Source organism: Oreochromis aureus, linkage group 12, assembly GCF_013358895.1.
Source record: "Oreochromis aureus strain Israel breed Guangdong linkage group 12, ZZ_aureus, whole genome shotgun sequence".
NCBI classification, from domain to species: domain Eukaryota; kingdom Metazoa; phylum Chordata; class Actinopteri; order Cichliformes; family Cichlidae; genus Oreochromis; species Oreochromis aureus.
The window spans coordinates 34,168,894-34,195,466 of NC_052953.1; the positions used below are offsets into that span (position 1 = coordinate 34,168,894).

Here is a 26,573-nt window from a genome sequence, read left to right on the forward strand (position 1 = left end):
GATATTTGACTTCTAATGCACCATAACTGAGTAGAGGCAAGCGAAATCTGCCTTGACTTGCCCTCAAACAACGCATTCTAACTCTAAATCTATTTGGAGTATCAATATCATTCTTTCACCGTAAGAGACAGCAGGCTTTGGTGAACAGTCATGGAAATTTTCAGGTCTCTGTGGAAATCCAACAAAAGTTATGACGAGAGAAAAAGTGGTTCATTTCCAGAGTTTGAAATCTGAAGAAATCTGAGCGAAGGACGAATTTCCTACCCTCAAACAAGTCTAACTCATTTCAGAATGGTAATAGGTGAGAAACAAATTCTTGAATTGTGAGCGTCAGGAGTGTCTGAAGATATACGGGACAAGCCTCATGTCGTAACTTTGCTTCGTTAAGGAGATATGACGATTCGAATATGCCTCTCATTACAGAAATCAAGCGGTGATTTTGAACAAACTCTCCATTGACTTTCTATGGAGAGTTTTCTGACTTTGTGTTGGTCTGAGGAGATTTGCGAAAATTCTATAAATCCCACAACAATGATAGTGACATTTTCAGAAAGCCAGCAAAAATACCTACGTTTTGATGTATAATTTGTGGGGTTGAGTGAAAATTGATCAAGTAGCAAGAAGTTGTTCGGACATGAACAGAAGACTGCAAAACCTTCAGTGGCACACTGAAAGCCAAGTGCATAGCAACCATAACAACGCATGTATTTTGTGAAAAATCACAAAAATGAAACTCAAAACTTAAAGAGGGATAAGATGAAAACTGTAACAGATATGAAAAAGCTGAATCACTCAGGAATAGCCCAATAATTTCAAAACATTTTAAAGTTTGAATGGCTGTTCTAGGTGAAAGTATGAGGAGGTAGTCAAGTTTCAAAAATGAGCAAGTTTTAGCAGAATTTTGGAAGTTTTCCATTCATTTCAATGGGACAAAAAATTGCATGAAAAGCTTAATATTTTAAAAAGTATAACAGCAAAAAATACCAAAAGATATAGCGCACATTAGCAGAAATAGCAGAATAGTTTAAAATTTGAACGGTGAAAATCGGCTGAAAATTGTGGAAGTAGTTAAGTGCCAAAAAAAGTACAAAAATTGGCAACTAGAATAATAAAGTATAAAGAATAAAGAGAAACAGGAACTCAATAGTGTGGATGCAAAAAGCATCCACACAATTACACAAAAGCTTATTTACTTCTGAAATGTGCAAATGCCCTTGCAGAATACAAGTTACCTGTTGGTTTGCCGGAAAACTCTAACAAAGGATGCCACTGTAGAGCGTTGCAGATTTGGCTGCACTCTCTGACCAGCCTCTCTCATCGAGTGACCATGATTTACTACATGATCAATTACAGTAGCTCTGATCTCATCTGCGACTACAGCTCTTGATCTTCCTCTTATTCTTCTTCCACCACGCATACGTATTCCTCGCCCCCTCCCAGCCACTCTTCTTCCTCTTTCAGCCACTTCTCCATTTCTGGCTGGGTCCATGTTTACATCACAAAACAAACCTATTCAGCAGTTGTCTCCTTTTGTAATGAAATTGAAGGAGTAACACCTGTGTAGATGTTCATCTACAATGAGAATCAGCTGTGGCTGGTTAAACTGCATTTTTAGATTTAAAATATGTTTCAATAAAATATTGCTGTTGAATTTTGCTGTCTTATTCAGTTTTGCATTATGTTATTGTTTTGACCATAAGTTTAACAGTTTTGAAAACAGTATGTAAGTACATGCAAAATGTCCTGTACGTACAAAGATTTTTGGCAGTTGTTGTGTCTGAGTGAGAAAATAATTCATGAAATTTGAGAGATGTAGTCATTGAATGCATTTTGTGCCAAAACAATGATAACTGATCCTCAGTTTAGCCCACATAGACTTCTGTTGTGCTCACTGTGTGAGGAGTTTTGCAAAAGTGACCTAAGTATTGCAAAATGTGTCCTAGCGTCTGTAAAAAACTGTAATGTGATACAGCACGCAGCAATACGAAGTAGAAGCCAGGAGCAGCATGCTGCAACTCGAACCTCACTGCCGTCAGTGCTGGGGGCTGTAAGAAGAGCAGCTGCATTACACCTGCAGCCTCTTTAAGAGCACAGAGACTGCTGCAAACTGATTCTTCACACGATGAAGAGCCTCGCTTACCTCACGCTCGTGTTCTCTGCAGTCCATGCAGGCCTGCTAAGAGAAAGACAAACCTGCCCACAGGTGTGTGCCGCCTCTCAGTGTCCTGCCCCACCGCACGCGTGTTACTACGGCCAGGTGAAAGACATCTGCGGCTGCTGCGTGGTGTGTGCGGCCGGGGAAGGTGAAGCGTGCGGGAAGCGCAGCAGCGGCCACCTGTCGTGCGGTAACGGGCTACGGTGCGACTCAAGCCCGGGGAAAGCCGGAGGGTTCCACAGCCTGTGCGTGTGTGCCTCCTCCGGCCCGGTGTGTGGCAGCGACGGCAGGACGTACCCCAGCATCTGCCGCCTGAGAGCCGAGAACAGGAGAGCCGAGCTCGGAGAGACCTCGCCAGTGTTTTTAATCCAGAGGGGTCGGTGTGACTCTGGTAAGCTGTGGGATATTAGCTTTGGTCTAATATCCCATCTTTGACGTTTTCCTCTTTCTTTCATTTTTTCTTTAATAAGAAATCTGTGTATAACTGATATGAAACAGCAAAAAGAAGAATAAATTGTAAAAGTTAAAGTTAAAACTGTGAATAATACTGAAGAGTGATCTTATAAAAACATTTTCTGTGGAGCAGGGAAAGTAACATAAGTGATTTCAGAGAAGCCAGAGTGCATGTCATGACACGTGATGACACAGTAGCCTCTAAACAAAGGGGCTAACCTACTTCTGCTGCACAAATGGGTTTTTAAAAATTTTTTTTTTACATAAAATCGATAATGAACCAAATTAAAAATGCATCCTCATACTTCTGTTTCTCTTTACGTTATACTTTTTTGCTAATTAAGTCGGATGAATAGTTTGATAAAGATGAACTAAATTATACAGTGTAGTTAATAGAGTAGTATAAGCAATGTTATAGCTGTGTAATAGCAATCACTTTTCACATATGAACTTCAGAAAACTTGGGAACTTTTCTTAAAAGTACACAGTTGAGGTTTCTAGACTTTAACAAGGTAATGATGTTGAACAGCATATCTTTCCTTAACACCAGTGTTTCTGACAATGCAGAAGTTCTGTTGCTATTATACACTGTGTATAAAAGATGGATACAGTGATGTCACCCAGTTTAGCACTATGTTGAGTTTTTGATGAAATTTTCTGGACAAGCCTCTTACCACCAACCATCCATTTAGGACCACAGTGTATCCATCTTTTGATAAACCCAAGAACAGGAGGGCAACAAGCCAGTGAACTCCTAGTTGCCAGTCCCAAGCCAGGGTAAATGGGGAGTGCTGTGTCAGGAAGGGCATTTGGTGTAAATTCTTGGCCAAATCAAGCATGTGGATCATAAAGAATGAGACTCCCAAACTGGACTGGTTGGAGCCCGAATTAACGACTCAACCTCAGAAAATGGTTCAGTAACCCACTGAGCCATTTTCTGCTGACTAGATGTCAAAATGGTCTACTGTACAAACATCAGGGCTAAAATCAGCTTAAACTGGGTTCAGAGTTGGAACTTTCAAAAATGAGTGGCAGATCAGATGCTTTGGAGGACAAAATTCTGCCCACTTACTGCTGAGATGTTTTTTTAATTAGTCAGACAGACAGAAATGCTGTGATTTAATAAATATTTCTGGGGAAAGCAAGTGTGTGTGTGGGAGTTCCACTTAAGTGCTTACATAACTACAAAACTCTGTCTCTCCTGGGATGGTAGGTTTTCTCATTGTGTGTTGCCTGGTGATATTATTTGTATGGCCCTGTGGACAATCAAAACATACTGTTCCCACATACTAGTGATGACACAATGGTTAATACTGCTGCTGCATAGTGTTAGGGTTCAATGTTGAGAGAAGAATCCATAAAAACCACAGATCCAGGCGTGTGCAATTTAGACGGCATTTTAATGAACACATGTGTGAGTTCAACAACCCAATCAGTGTTGAACTCAACTTACAATCATGAGACAAGGTTTTATATGGGTACAATAACAAAGCCCCCCTCTTTTACAAAAATAGACAATAGTACAGCTTACGTCAATCCAAACCACAAAATGTTCCATGACCTTTAACATTGCTCTAAAAACATTGTTCGGTCGGTGCTTCCCTCTTCGCTGTCGCTTGTCGGGTGCACTTCCTCTAAGTACTTCGGCACACTTCTGCATTTCTGCCCTACCAAAATAGATCTGTTATGGTGTGTGTGTGAGTGCGTACACGTGCAAGGGCGCGTGCATGCTGTGTACGGCGTACGTGTCATGACCTCTCACTATTTGTCTGTCTGTACGTGCATCTGCTTTTCTGAACCTTAGTTGACCTTAACTGAACTTTCCCCTATCAGTGATTCCTCTAACTAAGTGTGTGTTAATCAACGATACATGCATAACACCCTGCTCTTTGGCTTGCAGTCACTCTGCTTTCGGTTTCACTTCTGCAAAACATGCTCTGCAGACGCGTTTCGTTTCCTGTCTCATTTTAGCACAGAGAGTATTTTCCTGTCTCTGCCCTCTACACAGAGATCATAAAAGCATTAATAACATTTAAATTATAGATTCACCAGAACCATTTAAAATGGTTCTTCTTTGGACCTGTAATAAAGGCTATAACCATATATCTGAACATCTGAATGCATCTAAATGCAACCTCACTATTAATACTGAAATGTTAATGATGATTATAAAAATAGCAGCAACTAATAGCAGGACAATATTTCTATTCCTGACACTCCCTCTCTTGACCTCTTGACCACAAGAGGTCACCATACTGTGTGTTGGGTCACTCCTTGGCCCATTCAGCTGCTTCCCTGTCCACCCCTGACGTCATGGACATTAGGATCACTGTTCTTAGCTCTGACCCTCTCTTGGCATCCTGTGACTTAACAAATCAGACAACCTCATGTCATCTAGGTGGTCTTAGTTATAAAATGCCCGCTCCCACTTGAGAACACTTCATGCTTAAGTGGTCTCTGCTCCTCTTCTGGGTCCCTCTCTTCTGGGCCTCCTGCAAAGGATAGAAAACACTTTCTCCCTACTATACTCTAAGTTACTCTGTTCCTCGACTGTTCTCAAAACATGAACCTAATTACGTATTTGGTTTTTCGACATTTATTTTCATATCTCATTCAACATTACTCAGCATTTGTAAAACTCTTCAAGCACTGCCTTTAAGGGAATCGAAGGAAGCACGTCTCTGCATGTGCTTCCTCTTTGCTCCTTATCTGATCATCAACATCCTGTGCACAAACTGTCACTGCTGCAAGTGCCTCTCACCTAAAGTCACCTCTCACCAGCAAAATCATCATAAAATCATTATAAGGGCTTATTCTACTAAAAGGATCAAAGAAAAAACAACCACTTTAATCACTAAGTGTAAGCACCTAGTTAATTGCTCCTAGATAAACTTCATCATAGCTAAAAGCTGAACTCTAACTGTATTTTGAACTCCCATTTCCTGGGTGATAACCTGTTTGAATCTATCATTTTATTTCATTTTGCTGCTTTTAATGTAATGACTCCTTCTAACTTAAACTTTATCAGACTTAACCAACATATATAAGCTTTCTCCCTTTGCTTCTGTTTTCTGTATTTCTGTAACTGCTATTTATATAAGAGGACTAAGTTAGAGCTGCATCTGTTATCTCAATATTTTATATGTCACTCAGTTTAGTTACAAGCAAAACTCCTATTCAGTTCCTCTTTCTGTCATTTGTTATTGGGCCAACTCAAATTCAGTTAAAAGCTAAAGGAATTTCAGGCCCTAGGCCTCAAATCAATACTGTCCTGTGTGTTGATGAACTCTGTATGTCTGTAAGCGTGTGCAATCCTTCAAAACTCAGGTCATTCTCACAGTAGATTGGCTAATCATAACGTTAACCAAAAGTTTGTGACCCTCAAGAGGCGACTCTCTGAGCCACAACTCCGTCAAAGGCACAAAAATGCAATGTGTATGAAAAATCATTTCTACATATATAATCTCGAATATTATTCATTTGAGTCCATAACACTTTTAACATCCTCATAAAAACTCTCCTCTACCCTAAAAATAACAACATTCTAACATTATGTCACTGTTACAACTTATCCTAAAAATCAAAAAGAAATCACACTTTTTCTACTCATAAAATGTTCACTATTTTCCCCAAAGCATATCCTTTATTCCCACAATTTCCCCTTTTAAGTTTGGTGTACAACTTCTTATTAACACCAGCAATTTATCTTCTAAACAGAATTCGGTTCATTTTACTCCTTTCTTTAGAATTAACAATCTCTGCCTCAGTTTTACCATCTCTAAATTATCAAACAACCCCAATCATTATAAAATCCTAGTAAAACCCCTTTCAAATTAAACAAATTAAATCTTAAATCCCTCTCTTTTTTGACACATCTCATGTGGCAAAAAACTCAACATGCTCCACCCAAGCTTAACAAATCAAAAGGAAAAAAGGTTAGTCATTTCATTTCTCAGAACAGCTCAGCAATTCTCCTCTCCGGTGTTTTGCTCCAGCCCTGAAAACCTGTGTTTAAGGAACAAAATCAATTCAATCATCATGTCAAATCTCCTCCAACTCGTTGCTCCATGCAAAGTCTGGATCCTTGGAATTTCCTGAAAACAAAACCTTTACTCAACTCTCCCCCTATATGATCCAATCTGTGTCATGACACAAAATAAACTTAAACAGAACAGTTATTAATCATGAGTTACCCCAGTTAATGGTAACTTGAATTTCATCAAACAATGTTTCCCTTTTGGCATTTAGCATTCTCCCAACAATATAATGTAATCCCATAATCTAACCCCAGTAAAAAGAAATTTTCTCCAAGCATACATCAGCATCCCAAAATCAGCATCCCCAGATTTAAGTCTCCCACTTGTCCTGCTCATGGCAAAAGCAAAACAAAGCATCCCCTTTCTTTTCCTCACATGGTAAATTTGTCCACATTTATTCATTCCCACCTTAGTCCAGTCACTCACATTCACTCACTTGCATTCACACATGATATTTTTGCTGATCTGCAGCCTCCTGCGCACGTCATCAGATGCTCCACATCAGCAAAATGAGCTCAATCATTTGTTTTATTTCGTTTTCTTTTTTAGGAAAATAGTTCTCTATACTTTTGACTGGATTGAATCGATACAACCCATTTTTAGACAGAGACTCGCCGCCAATCAGCCTCTGATTGTAATCAATTATAATTCTGTAAAGCCCACCTGATTTTTGTACTTGGTAATTTTGTCAGCGCCGTCCGTTCACTCTCTTCCAGGCCTGCTTAGAACAAAAATGAAAAAAGAGAGCTGATTATTAGCTCATCAAAGTACAAAACAAAATCACCTGACAGGTTTTTTCCTGAGTGCACTACTACAAAAAATTTTTGGGGCCCCTCTCAGACATATCCATGTCTAATCAAACTCCCTCTCTGGAAATAATCAAACACCCTCAAAAATCTGAAACAATCTTAAATTTCACCCGTTCAACACACCGAAAACCTCGCCAAAAGATCAAAGACCGTTTGCACAATGTCACCCTTCCTCACTTTACCATGTGTTTTCATTCAGCACCAAATAAAAACCAATTTCAACCCCATATCAACCTTAAATTATAAATTTCCTGTCCAAATCTGCCCCTCTGAACAGACCTGACCACCGTAATCAAATATCCTGATACTTTACCATTATATATTTCTCCCAATACTCTTCAACAGCCCCGATCTCTCTTGAACTGAAAGCCTCCGACACACACGCACACAGGAAGTGTCTTTGTCACTCACTCACTCCAGCTAATTTGCATAAACCCACAGCTCAACAGCCAACTTAACAAGAGGAATACATTCAATTCAATTTCAATTCAATTTTATTTATATAGCGCCAAATCACAACAAAAGTCGCCTCAAGGCGCTTTATATTGTACAGTAGATAGCACAATAATAAATACAGAGAAAAACCCAACAATCATATGACCCCCTATGAGCAAGCACTTTGGCGACAGTGGGAAGGAAAAACTCCCTTTTAACAGGAAGAAACCTCCGGCAGAACCAGGCTCAGGGAGGGGACATTTACATGTGTAAACCTTATCACATTATTGAATTATTTTCATTTTCTTTCTATACTAATCACTTACTTTGATAAATCAGTGCAAGAGCACTCCTAAGTAATTACTCCTCTTTTGTTTTCGTTTTTTTTTCCATAACTCACTCCCTTGTCATACAGCTTCGTTTGAGTTATTCCACAACTCTATTTTATCCAAGTGTGTTTTAAGTGTATTTTCTTCAACATTCACACCATTTTAACCCTCATGAAATTAGCAGGCTGATTTAATTACGTATGTTTGTGTTCTTAGCCAGGTTTTAAATCATTATCTGTTCATTAATCTTCATGAGCTTGTCTCTGTAAGGTTAGTGCCTTTTCTGTTTGTATGTGTGATTCTTATAAATGTCTCTTTATGATCTTTGTGATCTTGTAAATGTTTCTTTTCCAGTGTTCCAAACTCCTTTTGACAGGGTGTGTTTTCTCTCTTTGGCTCATCACTGGTCATTGTGAATGACATTTCCCCTTCGTCTGTGCCCAGTGGCCTTACCTGTTAAATCCGTCTCCTCCAGTGACTCCAAGGTCACTCCGGGACTTAGGTTCGAGCAATCGTGACTGCGCCTTGCCTTAGGTTGTCCCAGGGTTTCGAGGTGGGATCTTACCCGTCATGGGCTGTCCAGCCTTCCATGCCCGCCTACTACAGGAGCCAACTGGGCAAGGGTGTTATCAGATCTAGGGGACACACTGGTTCTGGAAATTAAAGGAGTGTAAACTGCTTTCTTTATTAAACTTTCAACAATAATTTCACATGTAACAGTTTGTGTATGTGCATTTTCAATTCATTAATGTAATTGTTAGTTCCTGTATTTATTTCTCTCAGTCTGTCTCTTTTCTAAAACCTGTAATTAATATAATTTATTACTTTATTACTTTTCCTTAAAACATGCATTCGCTTCATCTTCTTAGACTTTAACTCTGTCTATTTCTCTGGGTGCTCCCCTGACATCATCAGTCCCACACACCTTCCTCTCACACACACTTTTAAATATTCTAACCTCTTTCAGACGCCATAAATCGTCTCACACACACTGCCTTCTCTCTCTCAAACTTCCATTTTCCACTCACTCAGACAAATCATGCAGCGTCACTCAAATCAAATACTGACAGCATTCACACGGTTAAAATCACACAACATACGCTTTCATACGAGTATTTTGGACATGCCTTCCTTGATCAGAAAGAGCAAGTCAAAAGAAAAAAAAAAGAAAACTGAAACCTCTCATCGTCTCACAGCTTCTCCCCACACACACATAACTGAAAATGAACACACCAACATTTATGGCTCACGAACTATACATCTATCAAAATTCAGTCATTTACTATACATCCACACTAATATATTCACACTGTATTTACACTCTCATAATAAGCAAAACCAACCTCTTATATACAGGCATTTAGCAAAAACTCAGTCCTCTCGACAACTGAAACCACCCTCTCTGCGCGTCACTGCTGCTCATTTGCATTTACACACACAATCAGTGCACTTCCGGCTGTGCATGACTGACACAGAGACTGATCCTACTCATAGATCTCATATTTTATATTACAGACGTCTTAAATTACAACTGCACAGATTTTTTAGGCCTCTTAAATCCTATAAATTTCGACAAATTTATCCATAACGGTCCAACCGATAAAAGTCCCTGACTTTTTGCGACCAATTTTAGCCAGTATTCCGTCCCTGACGGTGGCCCGATTGCTAATGCCCTAACCAAATTTATCGTAGCCAAAAAGCGCAAATAGGAGACTCTAACTCCTAGCAATTTCAGAGGTTCCCAAGTTCTCTCCCGCTGTCGACGGTACTATCCCTACTGTCCTAGTAGGTCTAAGATCAGCGTCCTGTCTTAGCATAAGCGTTACCAAGGAGAAAATGCGCTCTTAAGGGTCCCAGACTCCTCGTCCTCAAGTAATTTTAGAATAATTTGAAACAACAATCTACACCCAAAACAGGATTAAGATTAAGGACAACCCTCAACAGTTTTGGAGATTCCCGAGTCCTCCTCGAATGTTGCCCGAAACTATCCCTAGTCATCGCTAGGTGAAGGATAAATTTCTCTATCCAGCAGGGAGCGTCACCTCCGAGAAAGTTCTTAAGGGTTGCATAACCAATGGGACTTGAACCCACAAAATGACCAAATTCCCTATCATTCTAAAAGTTCACTTCGCAGTCCAACTGCTTTAATTCTCTTTTCATTCCTTTATTCTCATTACTCAGTACTGTCACTTATACTTCCTTATCATTACTTCAACCGGTAAACTTCATCAAAATTTCGCTAAAATTAAAAAAAACAGACATTTACCAGTAATTCCAGTGAGTAGACTTTAATTTGACATGCCCAATGTGACACCTTTTGAAATATATTTCAACAGGCAGTGTCTTACCTTTAAATGCCCCGGGAATGCCTACTCACTTTCACCACTGATTACCGTCTGCCCGTCCAATTACCACGGACCCCGGATCTCACCAAAACCCCAACATTCCTCTCTCTCACACCGAACGAGCCCCCAAATGTTAGGGTTCAATGTTGAGAGAAGAATCCATAAAACCACAGATCCAGGCGTGTGCAATTTAGACGGCATTTTAATGAACACATGTGTGAGTTCAACAACCCAATCAGTGTTGAACTCAACTTACAATCATGAGACAAGGTTTTATATGGGTACAATAACAAAGCCCCCTCTTTTACAAAAATAGACAATAGTACAGCTTACGTCAATCCAAACCACAAAATGTTCCATGACCTTTAACATTGCTCTAAAAACATTGTCTTGGTCGGTGCTTCCCCTCTTCGCTGTCGCTTGTCGGGTGCACTTCCTCTAAGTACTTCGGCACACTTCTGCATTTCTGCCCTACCAAAATAGATCTGTTATGGTGTGTGTGTGAGTGCGTACACGTGCAAGGGCGCGTGCATGCTGTGTGTACGGCGACGTGTCATGACCTCTCACTATTTGTCTGTCTGTACGTGCATCTGCTTTTCTGAACCTTAGTTGACCTTAACTGAACTTTCCCCTATCAGTGATTCCTCTAACTAAGTGTGTGTTAATCAACGATACATGCATAACACCCTGCTCTTTGGCTTGCAGTCACTCTGCTTTCGGTTTCACTTCTGCAAAACATGCTCTGCAGACGCGTTTCGTTTCCTGTCTCATTTTAGCACAGAGAGTATTTTCCTGTCTCTGCCCTCTACACAGAGATCATAAAAGCATTAATAACATTTAAATTATAGATTCACCAGAACCATTTAAAATGGTTCTTCTTTGGACCTGTAATAAAGGCTATAACCATATATCTGAACATCTGAATGCATCTAAATGCAACCTCACTATTAATACTGAAATGTTAATGATGATTATAAAAATAGCAGCAACTAATAGCAGGACAATATTTCTATTCCTGACAATAGCAAGAAGATTCTGAGTTCTAATCCATAAATTGTCAAAGGAGTTTGCAGAGGTGTTGAGGAGGCAACGATTTCCCTCACTTTTTAGCCAAATTTAGGGGGAGAGGGTGGTATCTTCTTAGCAAGGGTTAAATAGACATCTGGCAAAGTCATCTAAAGAAAAGCAGTGACTGATGTTGCATTATGGGGGGTATAGGATTCACATTACTTGGATTTATTTAAATGTTAAGCCTCAGCTGGTCTGTTGCTGCTCTTGTGATGCTGAAGATTGCTGTAAATCTCAGATTTTTCTATTTCTGTGGTTCATGGCCACTCATCATCACCTGTGCTTTTTAATTTCACTCATAAAGCTAATAAATCATTCCCCAGAATGTGTCGGACTCGAAATCATCTACCTTGGGAAAAGTTGTCTTCCTGGAATATGCTGATATAGAGAGCCTCATAATGTTCTGCATATTCATGCGACATAAAACAGTGCATTCTCAAATTCTCCACTGATGGCTTTTCGTTCTCCTGAGAGAAACCCAGCGCCACACTGCCACCCAAATATATCCTCTTCATTTTCCTTTCCTGTCCTATCCATTTTCAGTTGCACATTTTATCACAGCCTTCTAAAGAGGTGAGAGAATACTTCATGCATTAGACCTCCAACTGCTCGCCTATGCAAGCTGGTTTATGCAAATCTCTGAGCACTGACAATGTAGATGAGGCCGTAAAATATAAAATATAGCAAAAAGGAGATGGGAATATCCCTGTCAGAAGGATTAAATATAGCCTTCACTTTGCTCAGATACGGGCATCATAGATATGTGACCTCCTTTGTGGCATGTGAGTAGAACGGTATAAATCAGAATATATCACAAAGGAAGGCTGCACAGCACAAAGTAATCCATTCACATCCAATTAGATTTACCCTAAACTGAGGAAACTCTTGTGTCTGGTATCTGCCATTTATTTAATGGAAGAAGTGGAGATGGGGACACTCAGTTTTCCCCAGCATGCGTCATGAAATCTAACAAAATGCTAAGCAGGGATGAATGAATGCCTTTATTTGTTACTTGCAGTTGCCTGCATCAAAAAGTCTTGTGCGTAGCATGGAACAAAACTGCAAAGACTTAACTACCCTAGTTGAGTCTTTTGCTTTTTCACCTGTCTGTATATCTCAAATTGAAATCTTTTATCTTGTGGGTATAACACGGAAGACCTCTCTAAATAGACAACTTAGTATCCCAAGAAATTCCTTTAAGATAGTCCCAGGCTTTCAGTCTACATTCAGTATTTAATGTTCACTGTCAGTGCAGCAAGTAATGTGCCTTTGATGTAATGATGAAAGCGGTTGTGGACAGGCCATCACTGTTTTATTCTTTGTTACCATGGTGTAGTACAGCCACGCTTAAACTGCCCCAGAAATTTACATGTAGTCTTAAGTAGAACTTTTTCTTTAGCAAAGGCTTCACTGTCTATGTTGGCCTACTATCACTAGATTTCTTCATGTGTCACTACTACCAACTGCTGCCCAGTGAAAGGTCTGTCTTTTCAAAAGCCAGCTAGACCAATGAATGAACTTTGCAACTTTCCTGCAAATCTCTGTATAGCTGTCACAATAATATTTCAAAATAAAATGATTCTTACGTAATCTAAACATGTATATGATAGCACACTGGATGACTTCTGTTGTTATATTTCCAGCATCAGGACTGATCTAGCCTTAAGCTACCATTTATCTTATTAAAATCTTTATTTAGACTGCCATGCATACCTGAATGCTCCAATACAAAACAGATTAATGCAGCTTGTCAACCACACTTAAAATACATATCTGAAAATTTAGGTTTGGATTTATGTAATTTCTGTGGAGTGAGGTGAGCTGATAAAGGCAAGTCTGCATTTGGAATTAACTGTAGCTGACAAACTATTATAGCATAAATCTGACCCGAAGCGTTCATAAGTTTATATAGTCACTCTTGATTTTTGCAAAGCTGGTTTTGGACTCTGATTCTGTAACACAGATCATGCTTTAGAAATACATTTTTGCCCTGTAATGTGATGAACAAGTCTCTGCATCAGTCATAGCAATTTCAGGGCCTGTGCTTGCTCTAAAAAAGATCATGTTGGGGATTTGCTCTTCAGTTGTTCAAAGGACACAAAATGTCCACTTTCATAACAGTCTTCCACATACTGAATCTCCTTACGTTGCCATATATCCACAGTCTTATTGTTCATCATCAGATGTACGAGTTCATGTAGTCTCAGGGAAATTTTTGAAGACAGTCTAAGTTTTCAGTCCAAGAGTTCTGTGAACTTTGAACCAGATTTTAACCAAATATAACATAAATGGCTAACCAGTGGCTCAGGGAGAACATCCAAACTCCATACAGAAAGGTCATACAGCTACTAGGTCCTGGGTATAACCATTCCAAGAAGGAATGCTCAGCCTAACAATATCTCTTTGAGTCAGTAATTCCACTGATTGGTGGAGCTTCTCCTTCTGTGAAGTGACATTTGCTAACTACTGCACCTCAGTGCTGCCTATAAGTCCCATTAATACGACCTATAGGTGGCACATGACGTTAATGACAACACTATCAAATGAATGTAATTAATTTTGTATTTAATAAGAATTGAAACTACTAGTTGAAGAATTTTCTGGAAGGTTTTTTTTGCAACAACAAATGTGGCCCCCTACTGGTCATTATAAAGTAAGCAGGTTTAAGTCAATTGTACTTTGGTTTCAGACTTCAGACCTCGAAGTTACATCCATCTTTTCTATACAGTCTATGCCTTCTCTTTTGCTCTAATCATTAATATAAAATGCCAAATATGCCACTTGATCATAAGCACTCATTACTGACTAATACTAGGACTTAACTAATATATTAAATTGAATATTCTGATAGTAACTAGCACTTGGGTAAAGAAAAATGTGAAGTGAATTTATATCAGAAATTGCTGATGACCTCACTGCTAGCAGTCTACATAAGATAAAATGAGGACAGTTGCTGCCCTATAACTTGCAGATAACAGTGTGTATGTCGGGAGTCCTCTCGCTACATTTCATCACCTTCCTCTGCTGTAACCAAGGTGATCAGGAAGCAGACAGGCGAGAAATGTTGGCATATTTACAGCTACTATTTCTGTTGATACAAGATGAAGATTGTGTGTGTGTGAGAGAGAGAGAGAAAGAGCATCAACTAAACAGATAGTGCTCACTTGACTCTTGAACTATTTGTGTTCCTTACTGGCTGTGTGTAGAATACCAGGTAATATGGGCGTTATTTACAGAGGAGCATATCTTCAGTGGCTTGTAAAGCACTTTAAGTTACATGAATAAAACATGACTGAAACTAGAGGATGGAATTATATCCCTTCAAGATAATTTGTGATTTGGTGTTTTGATGATAATGACTACAATGATGGAAAGTGCCATCTAAAACATCATTCAGTTGGGTTGAGAGTTGTAATTGCTTAGGTCATAGCATGTGAGTGACGGATGAGATCTTTGTAGTGATTTGCTGTAATCTTGCAAAACTATGCCAGCATAATGGGCCCCTACAGTATGGATCCAAATTTCTATGGAAGCTATTTTAAATTTACATTGTTTTTATTTGCATTTGTATATTTCAGGTCTAACAAAAGGTTAAACTACTTCATCAGTAGGGCTGTGCGATATGATGAAATATATTGGATGACGAAATTAAAACATCTGCTGTTTCATATTATACACTGTCATTTGTTTTGTGGTTTTGCAAAATACACTGTTTATTTTATTTTTTTCATTGTTTGGATGGTCACCACATGGATGCAGGCACAGAGAATATCAGCATAGCCATTAAAGATGAGGCAGAAACAGGTAGCTCCAAACAGAAGGACCAGTCAAAACAAATTGAGGACATTCCTAAACGAGGGGCTACCTCTGCATGGGCATGGTTTGGTTATGAAAAATCTGACACGGACCAGAAAACTGTACTATGGAAATTATGCTGCAAACTGGTCCCCACCACGGAGTAAAACATGACAAACCTCTTCTACCACCTACGCAAAAATCACGTGGAAGAGTATGGAGAGAGTTTATGGATGAGAAGCAAAAGAAGAGCCGTCAGGTGCTCAAAATAAACCTTACTGTTAGAACAGGCTTTTCCCCACAGCACACCATGTAATAAATACTCACAAAGAAAATTGCGGCCGTTACAACTTATATCTAACAATACATAGTTTCATGCATCGGTCAAAACACTCGACTTCAGGTACACAATGCCCAGCTGAAAACACTTCACACAAGTCGAGTTGCCCGAGAGTCACAGAATTTACAGAAAAAGCACTATTTTGCCATATACATCGTTGTCGGGATGAGAAATGTCTTTTATCGGGATATGAGATTCTGGTCATATCACACAGCCCTATTCATCAGGTAATGCATGTAATTTTCACTTTACAACTTTTTTGAAGTGCCTAAGAACAATTTCTGCTAAAAAAAAAAAACCATAATTTATTGGGCGCTGGTTTAGCTCACTGGGATGAGCAGGCGACCATATGCCGCACAGCTGAGAGCAGCTGGTTCGAGTCCAACGCCCCATGTCTTTCCTCCGCTTTCCTGTTAGTCTTCACCGTCCCTATCAAAAATAAAGCCATAAAAAGCCCCCCAAAATTGTTTAACAAACATAATTTACAGTATAAATTTGTGATAGAAATGTTGAATTTAATGTGTGATGACAATATGAAAACTTAATAGCAGCTTATCATCAAACGTAAGCTGTATTCATCTGATGGAAGATGGAGGTACACACAAGCTGGCAATGCTGTGTGTCATTTGTGTAATTGAGAGGATACTGAAAGCTACAAATTTATCCTGTCAATGCAGAGCTCACTCTTGATTTGTTGGAAGAGCTTTCAGAAAGGCAGAAATAGTTGGCATTTTGCCAAAGTAGCTTTTGGCAAAAACACAGACTGTCATTTGCATTTAAGACCATTTCTGCACAGACAAGTTTGTTTGTGCAAACGAACACGGCATCAGCTCAAGAACCTGGCAGCTTCAGACCAACAAGTTTGTTTACCGAGCTAAGGAGAACTTGGGAGATATTGCCCCCAAGTGAGGAAAATACTGTTTTCCAAAGCAGGGTAAATTCCATTTCCTTTCACGAGCACTCAAGTGTCAGACTTATTTGATGTCAGATCAATAGGAAGCTTCTAAGCTATATTAGCAAAAACATATGGGTGGGTATTGTGTGTGCTTTTGTAAGTAAGTCTGTGATCCCACCAATATTAAAAACCATACAAGCTCTGAGTGGAGCAATAATGTGCCACTACTTGCCTGATAAGTATTCTGTAAGTCTGATAATGAAATAGTAGATTAAACTATTATCTTCATGTCACATGATACACAGATTCAGAGACACACAAAGCAATAGTGTTGATATAAATGTTGGAATTCTGAATAGGAGACTAAGTAAACTAGTGCATACAGGTGTAGGTGTTCTGGCGGAGGGCCAGGAAACACGGACACAGCAAAACAACTGCAGGGCAGATAATGTCCTTTTCTCCCATCTCGGCTTCTCTAATGTAAGCAAAAGTGCAGTCAACTTAATAACAAGTAAATGACTACATTCGATCTAGTTAAGACCTCTCTAAAATGACAAAACCCTAAAAAACATACTCATAAAAAAGCTTTACTGCTTAAATGAAAAATCTATAAAAGGGTTCATTAATAAGACAAACCAGTAATGAACTTAACCTAGTAATAACTAAGTTTGACCAAACATTAACAGAAGCTGAAGATGTTTGTTGCTTCCAGCTCTTTGTATGACTCTTTTTACTATGAGATGAAGTACCTGATGACTGACTAATAGAAGCATCTAGATTCTGAGTTGCTTAGTAGTTATTAATTTATTTCATCTGTCTAAGAGAACCATGCATGATCAGTTTACCAGCAGACAATTTCTGGAGTTCTTTTGAAAGTTAAGTCGCTGTTAACTAGTTAGTCCTGTCCCTTACTGTTGTGTGTTTGTCATACTGGCTGGGTTGGTGTCTGGGTTGATTTTGTGACAAACCTAAATATCTTATCTAGGTTATAACATGGTTAACATTAAGCAGTGTGCTACCATTCATTATGAGGATTTTTGTATATATATTTGCTTCAACCCTTAGTCATATAATCATTGTTAGCTTTTGTATAACTCTATAACTCACTGCTAATTTTGAATCAAAAATCTGCCTAACCAGTCTGAATTTGGCAAAACTGAGATTGGAAGATGGAGAACACCAAAGTCAACAGGATTCATTTCCCAGAGATGATAGGTACAGCACAAATTTATTCAAGTTGCTTGATGTTTACCAAAATGGACTAATGGACTAAGGAGCCATTTTTACAGCTTCTTGCTTTCTTTTAAACAATACATGACTGTTTTGGAAATAAAGTTTGTTTAAGTTTTAAAATTTCATTTTTCTATTAAAGAATTTTTTTTGAAAACTTTTATGCCTTTTCTTTTATACTAAAAGGGGCACAGCATCCAGGAAGTATACGCTACAAGTTTAACTTCATTGCAGATGTGGTGGATAAGATTGTCCCAGCTGTGGTACACCTGGAGCTTTTTCAAAGGTAAAACAAACCAAAGCAGAAAAAGGAAGTAGCATTTCAGAATGCTCTTTTAGATGCAAAATGACCTTTTCTATTCTTTTTTTTTTTTTTACTGCCAGAGTGCCATTTTCCAGTGAGGATGTCTCCGTGTCGAGTGGCTCTGGGTTTATAGTGTCAGAGGATGGCTGGATTGTCACAAATGCTCACGTGCTTGCCAACAAACAGCGGATAAAAGTTGAGTTGAAAAGCGGCGTGCATTATGATGCTGCGGTCAGGGATGTGGATCAGAAGATGGACATCGCTCTCATCAAAATCAATCCAGATGTGAGTGTCCTGCTGTTTTTGTGGAGCTCCCCAAGGGTTTAAGGCAAAATCAGTGGTGCGTTTCCTCTTGCTGAGTAGCTTGTCATCAGAGGCTAACATCAAAGTGTATTAATCCTCCACGCAAAGCAGTGAGAGAGTCATCAAGGGCCTTTTCCTACCAAAATTAGACTCAGTTCCTTAACATGGCCAATTTGCAGACTGAATTCCTTTGGGGTGTTATTTGTTCATGTATCATGAATTCAAAGCCCCAGCTATTTTTTGTGTGTATACTTACAAGAGCGGTTTTGAATAAAACATGTTGCAACTTAGACTTTCTCATACAGAACTGGCTGCTTTGTATGGTAGCAGGTGCTCTATTCCCAACCACTTCAGTCAGACAGCACTCAGCGTGAAGCACATGATTAACATCTTTAGGGCTGATCTGAATACAGGAGCACCTCAAGATCAGCAGAAGTTAACGAGAAGCATCACTGGATTTGACTGCTCTAAAGGTGAAGGAGTTTTCTGTTTTTAAAAACCTGGGAGTGGTGACAGTTGTACAATGCTTTAACACTCTGTGATACATTCTTTGTAGAACGGGTTCTAAAGCTTGCCTAAAAGGCATATTTGTTGTGACATAAGGGCCCATACCCCGGGAGGTGCAGCTATAAATTAAATTAAGCATTACAATCCACACTAGAGATAAATGGCGTGAGCCTAGCAAAGGAGGAACCAGGCAGAGTCAAGCTGGAGCATATTTTAGTTTGGCGTACAACTAAATATTTTTGTTAAAAAAAATGCATTTTAAACACTCATTTCCACCGTAGGGCTTTGGCAACCTTTTCCAACCAGTGACAGTTAACCTTCATCAACATCAACAAAAATCTCAACAGAAAAAGAAGAAAACAGCTAATGATCCACTAATAATGTTTGAACAAGTGAGTGACTGGAGCAAGTTATACAGTGGAAGATTTTCTAAAATTCAACAATGTGATTTTTGCTTGCAGGACTAGTTTTGAGAGACCATAAACAGTTGGTCTCTGAATGAGTTGAATTTCACAGAGGAAGGATCATTTCACCAGTGGAAACCTTACAAAAAAGTATAACAGTTTTATTACTCAGGTTTAGTGGGCAACTCATATCTTCTGAGGCACTGGTTGGGCAAATTCCGCACTCGAATATCTCAAGAGGTAAAAGCCAGGACAAAAAAACACATTGTTCCTCTTGAATCTAGGTTTGACTAATGGACAAACTCTCCTCAGTAGTACCCTAGTGTAGACCTCTCCAGAGACCCTAAGTGGTGTGAGCTCTCAATATTTAGAGGACACCCCTCTACACGAAGATGGGAATCATCACCCTAGTCTACCAATGCAGAGGCATTGGCACAGATCTCCACACGATGTTGCATAGGCAGCCCTACAACACCCAGGACCTTTGGGAATTCAGGGCAAATCTCATACATGCCAGGGGCACTGGCACCAAGGACCTGTTTAATTGCCAAAGTGACCTCACCCCCTGTAGTGGGTGAGTCACCCCGCTCACTTCCATACTCTGCTTTCCCTATGAAAGGCATGTCAGTGGGATTGGGGAGATAATCAAAATATTACTTCCACTGCAGCATCCTGTCAAAGTTCAGCAGGAAGTGGGTACTTGTGATCTTGCCAGACGCGCCGAGTGAATCCTCACTTTATTTGGGTTCCCCCCCAAACTCATCACCAGGTGGTGATCAGTTTAAAGCTCAGCTTCTCTCTTCACCTGAGTATCCAGAACACACAACTAAAGATCTGATATAGAATTACAAAAATGATTGACCTGTGACCCAGGCTGTCCTGGTGCAATATGCACTAATGACACTTATGCCCAAAATATGTGGTTAGCACTGAAGTCCAATCACAAAACACCACTCGAGTTCACATTATGCAGGTTGTTTCTCCCAAATACAGCCCAGCCCAGCCCATTCATACAGCAATTTATTAACCTTTCATCCATGGCCAATTAACCTCTCTCTTGACTTTGAGAGGAAGCTGGATCACCCGCACAGGGAGAAGATGCAAACTCCAAACAGAAAAGCCAGAGATAAGATTCGAACCATGTTTTAGATCTCACCCTAGGTCAACACACCTGAATCAAATGATTAGTTCATTACCAGGCCTCTGGAGAACTTTAAGACATGTTGAGGAGGTAATTTAGCCATTTAAATCAGCTGTGTTGGATCAAGGACACATCTAAAACCTGCAGGACACCGGCCCTTGAGGCCTGGAGTTCCCCCACCCCTCTTTTAAGCTATTACCTCCTGGGCTGCCCTTTCACCCTCTGTTTGGATCAAACCCCTCTGCTATGACAGTCCCTGGATCTGGCTCTCCAGCCTTCTAAATTCAAGGTGGTCCTTTGGCCGGTCCTGTCATTTCTCTTTGTGGCTCACTCGCAGGGTCCCTTGCCCGTGCTGCGTCTCAGCCAGTCCTCAGACCTGCGTCCAGGTGAATTTGTGGTGGCAGTAGGAAGCCCTTTCTCTCTGCAGAACTGTCACCACTGGCATTGTCAGCACTGCCAATCGCAACAGCCTAGAACTGGGCTTTAAGGACTCTGACATGGACTACATCCAAACTGACGCCATTACAAATGTGAGTGAATAACCATTATAAACCTATTGATGCCTTTCATTTTAACTGCCTTTATTGGTTTTCATTCTTAATGAACAACGGGTAAGAAAATGTTTTTGTTTTTTTGTCTTATTCATAGTATGGAAACTCTGGTGGACCGCTTGTCAACTTGGTAAGAGGATTTATAGTGCTGTCACGTGTAAAGAGATAAGACCAGGCCATTTGCATGTTTGTTATGCTTGCTGCTATGTAGGCGATTTTCTTGTTTTATTTATGACTGTGTGGACTAAGGTCATGATATTGTTTTATTTAATACCCAGTATCTTTGCTCTGCTCCCTCAGGTTCAAAATTAAGCCTCCCACAAAATATTTTAGGACAAGACCCAAATATGGAGGTCTTTGCATTGTTACTATGGAATAAAATCATACAGATTGTATATTCATTTATCAAGGTTGCTGCCTTCAGCCTGCCTTCCCTAAAAATGCAACTTTTTTCTAAAGGAGGATAGTTGCCATCGAGATGCTGCATTTTTTTTTTAAATCGTCCTTTGCTGTGAAAACACAGATAAGTTATGACAATAACCAAGACTGAGGATTTGCATTGTGGGTAAAAAGAACACTTAATAGACACTGAGTTGTGTTATGTGCAGTGGAAGAAAAGGACACAGTACTGCTGTTTCTTTCTCTGCATGAGGCAAAACTGTGAAATGCTGCCCCTCTATTTTGTGTTTTTAACAGGATGGAGATGTAATAGGCATAAATACTCTGAAAGTGGCAGCTGGAATTTCTTTTGCCATCCCTGTGGACAGAATACGTCAGTTTCTTGCCGACTCCTACAACAGACAAGCCAGCGGTGAGCAGAATCTTATGTTTTTGTCACAGCCTCCAAGAATTCAGTTCATGATAACATTTATTCAGTGACAAAGTCATATATTTGTCATATATTTGTTTATTTCCCCTCAGGAAATTCACTACCAAAAAAGAAATTCATAGGTGTCCGGATGGTACAGCTCACACCATCGTAAGTAAAGGAAAATTCATTTTTCCTAAACTGTCCTGCATTTTAAATTAAGCTAGTACCAGTGCCTTAAACCTTCCTTTTTTTTTAAATGGCCAGCAGACTCTGACTGCAAAAGTGCAGATTCATGTAAAATGCTGAAGTAACAACCTGCTTCTATTTGTGGATAGCATATCTTTAAGTCTCTGGAGGGTATAATTGGCTGTTTTTGACTACTTTTGATTTTATCTTTATATTTCACCTTTGAAGACTATTTACGTTGCCTTGTTTGACATCATTCTTTTCAGCACAACTTCACATGTCTGAATTTACAGTTTGTTTTCATTTTGTCTTATGGATCTAAAATCACACAAAAAACTCTAAGTAGGAAAAAGTTCCTTTTTTTTTACTTTGAAAATCACAAATATCTTTATTATATCAAATGTCTATATTATCAAATAAGTGGCCAATTAGCAAGGAGCATCTTCATAGGAATTATAGTTTTAAAAAGTAGCATGTGCAGTTACCATTACCTATCGATCAGTAAATATCGCAATATGGATATCAAAGATATGAAGAAACGGTAAAATAACCAGATAAAAGTAAAAAGATAGATGCATGGTTTTGACCAATTTTATTTAAAAAAAAAAATAAAAAATTCTTATCTGGTATTCCTGTAATGTTGTCTTGCACAGTGAATTTCAGTAGGTTTGGTAAAAAAAAATAGAAAAGCATAACTTCTACCCCTCAGAGGTTTAGCTGAACTACGCCTTTTGTACTAATTATTGCCCTTTTGAAATATATAGGCATGTATTTAATACTGCATAAAACTATAATTACTTTTGTCATTTCGAAATAAAATGTAGCTGTTTGATGAGATATCAAACAAATTTCAACCAATGGGATAACCTGTTTCTCTGTTGCTGTATGATTGTCCAGTTTAATCCGAGATCTCAAGGAACGTGAGCCAGAATTTCCAGATGTGAGCTCAGGTGTTTACATCTATGAGGTAATACCTGGAACAGCTGCATCCAGGTAAGAATTGTGCTGCAATACATTTATTCTTTTGTGAAAAACGGATATTTCATGTAGCTTGAAAATTAATAGGTAGGGGGCCGAAATGTATTATTAGAACTCGGCATCCCGAGATCAAGCTCTGGATATTTTCTGAATAGCATCAGATCTCTGCCTGACCAACCTGCCCTAATTGTAAGATCATAGTCAAGCATCCATGCAGCATATTCAACTTAACACCTGCACCTGTTAGATTCCATTGTTGCTTGGTGTAGGTCTGACAATCTACATTTAAAAAAACAGAGACTCCAGCTGCTGGGTTGCAAAGCAGGCTAATCTGGTGGTAGCCAAACATCTAAAGAACTTCCAGCACAAAAAGGTGATGTAAGAAGAGTGGAGAAGGAGTTCCCTCCTGTTCCTTATGTGACAAATATGGGGCAAAAGATGGCACTGCCTCGGACACAAACTTGTTTTAGAGCCATTAGAGCTTTCAGTGCTTCTAAAATGTTTATTGTTATAAGTTAGGGCTGCCATCTCTGACGCACTGAGCCAGAGATTCATGCACATCTCTGATCTGTGGGTATTTCCTGCTATCCCCTGATATTGAGGGCAATTATCATATTGTAAACATCACATCAGGAATTCTGTTCGGAGTGATGTCAGGCTCAAACAGCAGCACCCTCTCTCTTCTTTCTCCTCCCAAAGTGTGTGCAGGGGAGTGAGTAACCATGGTAACTTAATGATGCTCTCTGTCTCACTCTGAAACTCTTATGATTCCTTATTAAAGATCTCAGATCATTATGTCAAAGCAAAATCAAGTATGTACTTTAATGCTAAAACCTGGGCATGGAGGTTATGCACCCAGTTCTTGTTTTCAAGTCTTTCAAGATGTATGTTGTACAATCATTCCACCTTAGAAAAAAATGATTATAATAAGTTAGAAAAGTATATATTCACCTCCACTAATAGTTGGTTAAATATCCCTTAGTAAGTTGCAATTTAACCAGATATTATTAGTAGCCATCAATAAGCTTCTGGTAGGATATTTGACCACTTTCTTGGCAGACTTGTAGAGTTAATTTAAATTGATTGACTTGGCTAGTCCAGAAATTTTCAAAAGGGTTGAAATGGCCATCCCACAAACTTAGATTCAAGCTTAGAATCATCAGTCAAACAACTGTAAATAAGTGCAAGTTATTTGTATGTGTCACCAGTTTGCCAAGGTCTGGAAGAAGACACAAATTGTCTTCCTCAGATAAGAGGAAATTATTTAAGACCCAGGAATTACTAAGGCTTGAGCCTGCCATGAACTAGAAATGGCTGGAACACTAGTGTCACCGTCAACAGTGAAGCGAGTGTTACATCACACCGACTGAGGGGGTGTCAACCAAGAAAGAACAGCTCCAAAATTGAAGGGCTTTCAAATTTGAGAACACTGTATTCGCGGCATACACTGGAACATTACAAAGAGTAGGTGGAATATTGAATAAATCCAAGTTCTTCAGATTCACCTTAAATCAATAGTTAAACAGTTAAAACTTGGACACAATTCAGTGTTTTGACTTGTCAGTGCTCTCAAACACACATCCATGGATAAAGCAGGCTAACATTAGACCCAGCTCCAACCTGACAAAAATCTGTGGACTGTGGGTCTGTGCCAGAAAACCAACACATTAAAATGAACTCTACCAATTCTGAAGAGAAGAATAGTCAAATTCCAGAATCTTGTTGATGGCTATTTTTCAGCCAACAAGTCTTTTTTTATCACATCCACCTTGATGACTCCTGATTATCTTTGATTATCAGAAGTTTGATTATTATATTTTGTTATGATTCATCACAGGTGATAGTTTTCTCACTCACCATTGTGCTATGTTTACTAAAAGATACTAACATAGTCTTTAGAGTTGGGTGATAAATTTCCTGGGGATTCATCTGAGCATAACTTTCCCATTATAAACTACACAGGAAAGGCATTGCTTCTTCAATATAATATCCAGTGCAGCTTTAATGTTATGGGTTTTGTTTGCTTTTTTAAGTCTACATTGTAGAGATTATTGTAGACACTTTCCTATTGTTATTCTAAATGCTACACTGTTTTACAGATTAAATCTTTTCAAAGTTGGATACCACAGCTGTGGGCCACTCTTCATTTATTTATGTATTTTCTTATTTTTATTGCAAAGCTGCACAGACGGGACTTGTTTTGGTACTGGTTTACAGAGTGTAACAATATCTGCTGTGAACTGGCATTTGGAGGCCTTTCTGGGTGGATTAAGAAATTTCTTGCTGTTCTCAAGGCTTTAGATTAAACTCATTATTCTTGCACTTCCCAAAGGCAATCCTGACATCTTTTTTATGGAAGACAGAATCCTTCTCTCTTTCTTTAGACTCTATATTCTTAATAGTCCTCCCATGACATTGAATCCTTAAGCTTTGCACAGAACACAGCAGTTGATTAACATCCAAGCATTATAGCACAACCTGTCAATTCACAGTGACAACTTGGATTGCCAGTCTAGTAACTTACTAACCTACTGTCATCCTGCCAACAGCAAGACGATCAGCAAATGTACATACCTAACATGCAAATATCTGCCAGTGTAGAGATTTACAATCAGTGAAGGGGTTGGGGGGGGCGGGCTGACACAGGAGCAGGCTTGTCTTGTGTGAAAGTTACTGGTGTTTTCCTTAGAGTTCCTCACACCTTTTCAGCTTGTGATTGATGGTATGGTGTTGATATCTCTGCAGGGGAGGTATGAGTGATCATGACGTCATCATTGGCATCAATGGACAGCCTCTCCACACCACTCAGGAAGTGAGCGATGCCATCAGGCACAGCACCTCACTCTTTGTTTTGGTGAGGAGAAAGGATGGGGATGTTACGCTAATGATCATCCCTGAAGAAACTGACTGATACCACTGTCTGTCTGCAAGTAGCTGGGTTTCCATCCAATTGTACTGTGCATTTCCAAAAAGCAGAAGTATAAGAATTAGCAGTGCCAAAATGCTGCAACATGCTATTACCTTAGTTTTATGGTTTACCTTTAGGATGGTTACAGTTTCCTCATCATAGAAAAGAAGATGGTTTTGTTATAGTTTGAGGCAGTTTGATTCTCAGTTAAAGTGTAATGACTCTTTGCTTGTTTTACTTTGCTTTCAAAATTGTTAGAATTCTGAAACAATTCACAAGTCCAGAAGAGCAAACAGTTGGATATCAGTTGGAACAGGGCACCAGTGACACCATAAGATCTTTCAATTATGTAACATGTTCAAAATACCATAGTGGCATTTATAAAGATCTATGCCTTTTTTTTCCTACAGCTGTCATTTTCCTCAGCTGTCCATTAGTCATACAGAAACAACAAAAATTCAGTTTAATCATCAGAGGTACAAATAAATATTTCCAGTCTTAAGTTATGAAGTTATGAGCACACTACTCATAACTGACAGGACACATGTCTGGTTAGATCAGCTGTTTAATAGAAAACTGTAGGAAGGAA

The 26,573-nt window shown here is 39.2% G+C and overlaps 1 protein-coding gene across 1 annotated transcript; it reads left to right on the top strand.

Annotated features, from left to right (window-relative positions):
• Positions 1-2,122: 2,122 nt before the first annotated feature.
• LOC116321885 (serine protease HTRA1-like) lies at positions 2,123-26,361 on the top strand. Its single transcript, XM_031741830.2, is given in 10 exon segments — positions 2,123-2,546; positions 18,078-18,177; positions 18,276-18,480; positions 20,888-20,979; positions 20,981-21,080; positions 21,199-21,231; positions 21,798-21,912; positions 22,023-22,080; positions 22,996-23,091; positions 25,822-26,361. Coding segments are annotated over 10 exon segments (1,389 nt in total). The 3' UTR covers positions 25,988-26,361.
• Positions 26,362-26,573: the final 212 nt, after the last annotated feature.